Consider the following 9,831-nt stretch of genomic DNA (forward strand, 5'->3'; position numbering starts at 1 on the left):
CGAGCTCCCATTCCAGGGCTCAGCATCTCCCTGACAGAGGGCTCAGGAGCATGTGTGTGCAGCAGCTTGTGCATGACTTCAGGGGGTTTGTAGACCTCCAAAGCCTTCTGGTTTGCTTAGGAAGAGCTGATGTTGGTGGACTGACTACTGCACATGCAGCGAGTGTGTGGTGACAGGAACTTTCTGGTTTAGACTCTCCTGGTTTTAGTCCTCCATGCCATTTGGGGCCAGCTCACTCTCACTCTAGAACCTTCGGTAGTGGGTGACCCTCAGGGTTTCTCCTGGCCCTATCTCTCCTCATTCTCTTCAGCCTTCTGAGGGCTCACCGCTTTCCAGTGACAGGGTCACCGCTGGAGCTGACGACTTGCATGTCCTCCCGTCTGGCCTTCCCACCTCTGTCCAGTGGCCTCCTGGGCATTTCTGCCTGGAGTTCCAAGAGCCCCTCAGCCCAGGACACTCACAGCCTGCACTCTCTCATGCACAACTGCACTTTCCCTCTGTCCCCTCTCAGTGCTCGGTACCACTGTCCCCTCTCAGTGCTCCCAGGGCAGGCTCCATGAGCACAGCCGCATCTCATCATTGAGTTGTGCAGCTAGAAAAGAGGAGTCATAGTCTTAAGAGCCAGGGGAACCTGCTGGAAGGTTTTAAGCAAGGGATTGACAAAATCAGATTTGAGTACTCAAGATGTGACTTGGCGGTCCATGTGGAAATTGGTCTATAGGGGGACAAGGTGGCCATCAGAGACAAGTTGGCAGACTCTGTGCTGCTGAGGACTGTGTGTGCCTCACTGTTGTCTTCAGGCCCAAGCTGCGCATGGTACCTTCCCCCCAAGCTGTGCATGGTACACCACCTCCGTCTGTGTTTATTAAATGAATGAGAGAGTGGAGGACGCACTGACAGTGTGGACTGAGCACTGTCTTGGTGCCGGGCCCTAGCAGGGAGCTGTGGCTGTAGCATTAAACGGAAGAGAGGGCTGTCCTTGTCCTGACCACCACGACCGAGAGGCAGGGGCCTGACTGGACAAGACCCTAGCCCAGGGCAGGAGACTCCAGCTCTTTCCTTGACCTGCTGTTGTGTGACAAGCCCCTTCCCTGCCTGGGCTTGTCTCCAGGACACGAGGAAAGTGCTAATAGCCACCCCAGTCTGCCTCCCTGGGATGGCTCATCCCAGCCTTGCTGACCCCATGCCTGCAACTGGCAGTGCCTAATCCCAGTGACAGATGGAGCACGGAGAAACAAATTACACAATGTGGTGATGTGCCAGACCCTTCGGAGGAGGCTCTGAGTTCAGGACAGAGAAGCAGGGATCAGGGGGCAGTCAAGGAAGTCTTCCTGGAAGCGGGGGGGGGGGGGTGATCTGGGGCCTGGAGGACAGGGAAAGGATGTCGCAGGTGAGGAGGTGGCAGCTCTGGGGTGAGTGGGTGTCACTTGGTTAGGGGCACTCAGGCTGCAGCAGAAGGTGGTATCAGCCTGGAGTGGGAGGTGTCCTCCTGTGGCTCCCCCCGGGGACCCCGTTGCCGGGGTCCTAACCTGGCCGTCTTCCCTCTAGCCGATCTGCACAATGCAACCAATCTGCGGTCTCGGTCCCTGTCTGGCACCGGACGGTCCCTGGTGGGTTCCTGGCTGAAGCTGAACAGAGCAGATGGAAACTTCCTTCTCTATGCACACTTAACCTATGTCACTTTGCCACTGCATCGGATTCTAACAGGTGATGTGGGCTGATGTGCAAGTACACTATTCACTTCTCTGTAGCCAGTCCTGACTCCTGGGCCCTGGCGTCCTGAGGGACACTCATGGGGTTGGCTAACTCCATCCTGTCATTTCAAGTGAGAGCCCGTCAGCTAGGTTTCCATGGAGTGTTCTTGGTCACCCTGTTTCAGACTTCGGGGTAGTGGGGTGGGTTCTGTAGCTTTCCCAGAACCAAAGGTCTCTCTTGTGTACCTCCCTGCCAGTTCCTGCTGTCCACTTTTGAGTGGCTGCAGACACCCCTGGGTGCATGTTACTCATGGAGGAGATGAGGTTCTCAGGCCACCTTGCTGCCATGGCCTGTGGTGGCGGTGCTGGGCAGTGGCTCTGGAGTCACCCAGCCTGCGTTTGTGCCCTGCTTCCACTAGGTTTTGGCCGGCCCTACAGCTGCTCCCAGCATGTTTCTGGGTCTGTAAGGTCGTGATGCTGACAGCAGCTGCAGTTTTGTGAGGGCTGGACAGGAAGTGCGCGTGGGTTACTTAGGTGGGCTTCCTTCACAAATGGAGCTGCTGTAGCCGTGGCTGTGTGTGTTGAGCTCCCATGTCTCATCTGCTTCCCTCCTGCTGGCCCTAGACATCCTGGAAGTACGGCAGAAGCCCATCCTGATGACCTAGCTGTGTGCGGAGCCCTGGCCCTGCCCGGCCCTGGGAGTGCTGCCAAGTGCCTACCTGTCCACCGCCACCGGGGTCTTCTGTGACAAGCCAGCGCCAGAGCTGGAGCCAGGCGGGGCCACTCGATTCCCAGGGCCAGGGCCGACTCCACGAACACCAGCCCAAACTGAAGTGCCTCTTCCTCCCCTGCTGGCTCTGCTCCCACCCTGTGCCCACCCGCCCATCGCCCCCCAGCCCATTTCTGGAGATCCCTCTGCTCCCAAAGAGGAACAGAGATGCCAAGAGGCCATGAGAGAGTTCAGGGGGTAGCCAGTGTCCAGAATGTGTCCAGACCTACTGACATGGTGTTCACATCCCAACAAACACCAGTGGAGACCACCCAGCCGGGAGCACTCAGTGTGTCAAACTGTCAACGCTTTCTTAAGGAAAACCAGTTCAAGATTTTATAATGCTGCGCCAGTGAACTTCAGCATCCAAGTTAGTCCCGACTCGTCCACCCCTAGTTTACCCCTTTGTTACAATAGGTTACCATGGGGAGATGGGGAGACAAGATGTTTGGTGGCTTTGCCCTGGGCTGAGAATACCTCACCCCACGCCCAGTTCCAGAAAGGCCTTGAGCTGAGCAGACAGGTCCCGAACCTGCCAGAATGGCCTTTTGCTTCCAGCCAAAGAACATCGCCAACATATACACCTCCAACCTGGGGACATCCCACTCGGCCTTGGCCAGAGTGACCTGCAGAATTTGGATTCTGAGGGTAGGTGGGAGGGCTTGGTGGCCTGGCAGAAGAATGGATTTCTGCCAAAGGGCGTCCGATGTTGGTGGGGTTAGCATCCTCCCAGGAAGGTTCTAGGTAGAAACCCCATCTTCTGGGGGCTTGGGGAGGGGAGGGGATGTTGTTTCATCTTCCTTGGTTTCCTAGAGGTTATTTCCTTAGACCGGTGTGCTGGTCCCATTTCTCCAGACCAGCTCACTGAGGCCAAGAGCAATTGGCTCAGATGGCTTGTGCAGCCAGGCTAGTCAGCGAATGTGCATGGCCGCCCAGCCCCGGCCTGCCTGCGGCCTCTCCGAGCTGCGATGACACACTGCACTGTCCTCAAGAGCAGAGGCGTCCCCCACCCAACTGGGAATCAACTGGAAGCTGGGTCTCTTTGTTGCTGTATTGTGTGTGAAGTCCCCAGGAATATTTGAGGGGTTCTGATGATGTGTTTAGAGATCTTCTTTGTGGGGAGAAAAGGAAGAGGAGGGGTTCGTTCTCCTGTCTGTTTTTATTCTGCAGGCTCCGGGAACAGGGGACTACTTTGGGGCTTTCTCCAGATTTTGTATGTTATTAAAAGCGAGCTATTGCATTTCATTCTGCCTCAATTTGCCCACCTGTAAAATGGGGCCGATACCACCTACCTCACTGCAGTCTCCAGAGTTCAAGCACATGACTGGGCCAGGGCGCGATCACCAGTCATGCATAGCTTGGGTCAGGCGTCAGGCTGTTGGGATGCTCACCCCCTACCCTCTTTGTAATAACCCAGGCCAAGGTGACGTGCAGGGGGGTGGAACATTCTCATGTTCTCTAACTGTCCAGCTCAGGCTTGAACTGCCTCTCAGTGCTACACGATTTCATGTTCCAAACTAGTGTCTGCTGGGGGTAGCATAATCAGGTCACAGCCCAGAGTGTTGGAGCACAGCCTCAGGGAGCTGTGAGCGTGCCCCACTATTCCGGGACACTGTCTTGAATGTTCTCTAGGGGTGCCAGATGCTGCTCCCAAGTTTATGTCCAAGGTGGCTAAAATACACCCGTTTTTTTAGGAACTTCTCCCTTGTCATTCTGGGGTCTGAAGACTCTGGAACTGGGATCTGGGGAGAAAGACAGGCCTGATGTATTTTCTGTGGTGCAGTGGCTTGCCCTCTGTTCTCTGAGGGGAGCAGCACGAGAAGGTTCCCTCCCCTGGAGCCAGAACTCGGCCCCACTCTGAGGCTCGGCCAGCATTCCTGAATGGGCCTGGGCAAGCTGTACTCCTCTTCTGCAAGATGGTGAATCTAAGTCTGCCTGCCTCGCAGGGTGACTGTGAGGACTGATGGCACTAATGCTTGAAAGCACTTTGCAGATCATGGAAATGTGTGCAAATGGCGGTATTTTAGAGACACACCCCAATTTGTAAAGCACGTGAACAGATGCACACAGTGGTCTGTTCTACCCCTAACAGAGGTGGCACCGTCATGTGCAGGCACTGTTGTAAGCACTTAGGTACCATCGGTATTCTCATCTTACAGAGGAGGAAACAACCAAAGAGGCTAAGTGGACTGCCCAGAACTGAACAGCAAGTAGTAGTGAGGGCAGGAGCAGACCCAGGCCTCTGGCCCAGTCTGCACTCTCACCACACTGTGCTGCCACCTGGGACAGATGGATAGACATTCGGTGGTCTACCTTGCTCAGTCTTTCAGTCCTCTCCAAAGTGTTCAGTATTTCTGATACTGAATTTAAAACATGCTCAGAGGCACTTGATAACTGGGCACTAAGCTGTTACTCTGAGGTTTTTTTCAAAGTAATGAATGACATCAGAAACAAAGTAATAGAGTGACAAATGACAGGGCTGGAAACAGCGCCCTGCCTCCAGTGTCCTGGTATTGATACATATTTATTTCTTGTAAGGCCATCTTAAATCTTTCTGGAACCATGCCTGTCTCTTGTATGATGCAGGGGTGACCAAAGCATGCACACCTCTCCTAAATGGGAGTTGGAATTAAAGTAAAATTTTCCTGAGGAAAACTAGGTGTCACATCTTCGGACATAAAGAATGTTGTGGGTTTTTTTCTTTCTTTTAAAGAAACGTCATCCTAAATTCTGATAGGTGATACATCGTCTCCATTTACACCTTTTCTTTCAGCACACAAACGTCCAGGCAAGTTCATCTCACGTACTGTTGTCTGGAACTTGTGGTTGCCTACAAAAACAGCCAAGTCTCATTATTTCAAAATAAGAATATTATTTAAAACACAAGTAACAGAGAAGTAGTCAAAAGAGAGTAAAAAGCAGCAAAATATTCTGTAGTCCAGTCAGCTTGGAGGTGGGAGGGTTTTCCGATGAGTCACATTGTGGTTAACATTTAGGCTTTTTAAGGACTGAGCAAATCGTCAGAAATTGGCGAGGTTTCTGTGTCTGTGCAGTGATGACAGTAAGGACACACGGGCATGTTCCTGATGTCCCTCCTTCCCGCCAAAGAATCTAGCCAGAATCAGACCAGAATCTGTTTTTGCTGTTTTAATCCCAAATAGTTAGTAGAAGACTTTTGAAGAATGAGAGGAAAACTTTTTTTCCCACTAAGAGACATTACAAGGAGCCCCTGTGCAGCTGGTCTATTCATTCTAACAACTGACTTTTGAAAAATATGTATATTTGACAGTGTTTTAATATGGTGGGTTTAAATTGTTGGCCAAAACTCTTTAAAGGCTTATATATTAAAAATCTCTCAACTTTTTAATGAACTTAAAATGTTTCACTGTGATATATATTCTCTCTTCATTTTTCCAATTTAGCTGGAATTTGGTTTCATATCTGGTTTCAAAAACCAAGTATATTTTGACATTACATTGATTCTTCCTGTTCAGGCTTTCTTGTCTTTATATCAGAAAGCAGAATTAGTTCTCTCTTAAAAATAACCACCCTGGTCATAAGCCAAAGACTGTAAAGGGATATAAAAACGCAGTGCCCTTGAAATTGAATGGAAGTAGCCATTGGAGGCGTCAGCAACTGCCCTTCAAGGGAGAGCTGCTCTTTGGCTAAGTGGCCAGAATGCCACCCTATCCCTCTTGCTGATGACCTCTGGAAGTTAGGTGATGGCTACCTGCTGGATCTTCTCTCTTTTCCTTTCAACTGACTGACTTGACACAGACATGGTCCTCAGCGGAAATAGGAATCCTCCAGCCCTTTCTCTGAGCATCTGGAACAAATAGCCCCTGGAGCATTCCTTGGAACACCACACACCGGAGCCGCGTGGCTTGGGGCTTGGGTTCAGAGTTCAGCAGGTGGAGCCTCGGAAATGGAGGAAGCCACGATGTGTGATGAGTTGGATGAGTTTGCGAGTCTGCATTTCCAGTTTTCTGCTATTCCTAAGGCAATTAGGCATTTTTATTGTTACAACTCCACTCCTTGAGCTCAGTAGATCAAAAAGAACAGTGATCCTCCAACTCTCCTGAGCAGCTCGAAGAATTCTGTCTTCTTCTTTTGTCCTTTGTAAATAGCAATCTTTTATGGTTTCCAAACAAATTCTATGTATGAGAGTAATTAAATCTGCAAAGAAAACCTGTTGAGATTTTTCACTACTTTGAGGCTTAACTTGTGATTTCTGCAAAATATATTTTAGCAAATATATTTTAACCCACGATGGCATACATTGAATATATTAGTAGGCTAATTGTCCGAGATATTTCCATAAACATCATCAACAGCATTTTTGATTAACCATCTTCCACACCCAGTAGAAGTTATTTCTAGGCAATGTTTGTGGTTGGCTGTTTGCTTCGCTTTATGATTTCATGTTTCTTTTGAAAGGTGATTTGCATGTGAGAGATTAAATTTATTTTTCTTCTGTGTTCTCTAATAAATCTGTACCTATTTCTTTTTTTCTGTAACAGGCATTTCAGGTTAAATACTGTAAAGATGTTACAGCTAAGTGATAACTTAGTGATTGAATCTCAATTTGCCCCCAAGATTCCTTAAACATTTTTTGGAGCTCTCAGACAAACTACTTTTTTGAAATGGAATGTGTAACTAACAGAAGCCACCCTGTGCTCTGGCTTTGGCAGTCATTAGCCAATGAGGAGTCTGATAGGGGTTCAGCGGGCTGGTGACTGCTGTTTGGCCAGATTTCATATTTGCAAAGTTAAATCCTATTTAGCTCTTGGCCCCCATAAAGTAGCATATATCCCTTCAGTTGTACTGTAAGATTTCCCACGCTTATTCTAGAGAACCACTTAGGAAAACCCCACAGAAGTGGAAAAATGACTGGAATAAAAGCCAGGAGTCCAAGTTCAAGTTTTGGCAAGCTCCCAATAAGCCACCTGGTCTGGAAGATAGGTTTTTGGACCAGGTGGTCTGTTATCTTGCAACTCTATGATGAAGTAGTATGTTACAGCTGCTTACATCTGCTTTCTGCCTGATCCTTCCAGAGTGCAAGTTCATTGTAGGTGGAAGCAGCCTGAGAGTTACCTTTCACACAACAGGTCTTTTCTTTCTATGGTTGGATGTATTTGTTATGGCACAAAGTGATGGGCATAAGGAAGGCCTACGACACTGTAGAATGTTGCAGTATAGAAAATGAGGGACAGAGAAAAGGGGGTCTGAGAGGAACACATATACATTATGTATACAGCGATTCAGTATGGGACTTAACACCAATGACACCACTTGTAAACAGTCACTGCCTTAGAAACACTAGACCAGGAGAATTTTCAGACCCAGCTTCTCCAAGAGCAGACTGTGCAAGATAGTGGTTTAGCAGGTAAAAAAAAAAGATTTCCTTGCCATCTAGATCAAACCGCCTTCTTTTAACAGTCACCTGAAAGATGTTGGGAATAGTCTCTACCTTGGAAGCTACCTGCAATAACCTCATTCCTTTCAATGGCCTACTCTTGAAGGTTAATGTTGCTGTTTCGGATCTTTTATCCCGTCTTAGATGGACTTTTAGGAACTTCTGTCATGCCCTAGCTTAGAAAAAAATGCTGACTGGGAAGAAAAACCTTTGGGAATCTTATACCAGGAGGAGAGGGAAAAGTAAAATAACAATCCATACAGTAACATAGTTCATTGTATATATACATGTTGACTGTGGAAATGCTGTACTTTGTGCTTGATTGTTAAAATGACAAGAACAGCTGGAAAATGTACATGAGGAAGGATGGGAAAATACCTGTTTCTGGGGATGATAAAAGAAAGGATCTTGTGTCTCTTTGTTTACAGCTTCATTGAATTGCCACCTGACAGCCTCTACATAAGCCAACAGGTTAACAAGATATTTCTTTCCTACATGTGAACTAAGGGTCTTCATCTTGGAATCTTACTTTAATAAAGCAACTAGGTTGCTCAGTTTTAAATAACCACGGTTTTTAGTGAACTTTAATGATTTTATTTTGAATAAACAATCTTGCTCAAAAGATTTTAGCCAATTCCAGAAACCCTGTTTAGTCGTAAGCACATATCTTCGACTGGCATAGTGGCAAGAGCCCACGTGAATCTGGCACAACAGCCTGCATTACCTTAAGACACTTCATCTAAACTCTGGGCCTCGGTTTTCTCAACAGTAGAGAAGAATCAATCACCACTTACCTTCCTGGGGGTGCAATGATGTTGAAGTGAGACACAGTTACGTACAAAGGCTGGCACAGTTCCTGGCAACTCATAATTATTGCTGCTTCCCCCAGAGTGTGCCAAAAGGGTATTTCATAGATTACGTTTAAGCAAGTCATAGGGAGCACGTGTGCGCCAGTGGTTCTCAAACCTGAGCATGTGCAACTCTGTGAATATACTAAAAGCCACTAGATTGTATGCTTTAAAAGGGCAAATTTAATGTATGTAAATTATATCTCAACTTAAGAATAATTATTGGGCCCCAACCCAAGGTTCTGGTTCAGTAGGCCTAGGGTGGGGCTCAAGACTTTGCATTTCTGGTAAATCCGTAGGTGGTGCTGGGGCTGCTGGGCCCAGGACCACACTTTGAGGACCCCTCTTCCAGCCCAGCCATTCAGTTGAGTACTTAAAATAGGGCTGCTGCAGTTTAGATATGATTTTACTCTTCAGATAGTATCCTCTTAGTGTCATTTAAGTGGTTTCCACTAGATATTAATAATTCAGGAAAAATACTTTGATGGCTAACGTAAATCTTTGTAATATTTCTTAGCCAGGAAATTACCTCTTATAAACTATATAAATGCTGAATAACTTAGGAAATTTTAAAAAATATGAACATGATTCCAAAATACTATCATAATAGTATTAGAATTTAGTTAATGCCTAGTGATTTTCTAAATCACCAAAAGTGAAGTTACATAAAATCAAAATAATTATAGATTTTTCTTGATCATTTTGATCCTGTTTTAAAACGTCCTTAAGCAAGCTCAGGGTTTTGACTGAGGTGGACCTGAACAAAATCCCAAGTCCATTTACTTTCGCAAGAGAAACAACCTCCCTAAACTCATTTCTTTGGAAAACCTGCCCTGGAGTCCATGTCTCAGAAGTCTGCTTTGAGGACTGACCAAGACAGTACATAAAAAGCCCTCGGCATAATGCTTTGCACACTCACCCATCAAAGATCTGTTACTTCCATTCTATTTTGTAAAAACATTAATCCAACAGAAACCCTTCTGTGAATGGTTTGGAAGTGGCCTCATCCCGCACACAAGGAATCTGATAATAGACTGGATTCTCGCTGGCCTCCAAACCAACCTGCCTGATATAGGGGGAGGTTTCCGGATGCTGAGTGGTTCT

The 9,831-nt window shown here is 47.4% G+C and overlaps 1 protein-coding gene across 1 annotated transcript in view; it reads left to right on the forward strand.

Annotated features, from left to right (window-relative positions):
• KIAA0930 (KIAA0930 ortholog) overlaps positions 1–8,448 on the forward strand; it is a 50,192-nt gene extending 41,744 nt beyond the window's left edge. Inside the window, exons 9-10 of the mRNA XM_063075396.1 lie at positions 1,549–1,707; positions 2,319–8,448. Coding sequence (XP_062931466.1) covers positions 1,549–1,707; positions 2,319–2,359 — 200 coding nt within the window. The 3' untranslated portion in view covers positions 2,360–8,448. The remainder of the gene's footprint in view (positions 1–1,548; positions 1,708–2,318) is intronic.
• The last annotated feature ends 1,383 nt before the right edge of the window (positions 8,449–9,831 follow it).

The sequence above is a fragment of the Cynocephalus volans genome, chromosome 12, assembly GCF_027409185.1.
Source record: "Cynocephalus volans isolate mCynVol1 chromosome 12, mCynVol1.pri, whole genome shotgun sequence".
Lineage (NCBI taxonomy): Eukaryota > Metazoa > Chordata > Mammalia > Dermoptera > Cynocephalidae > Cynocephalus > Cynocephalus volans.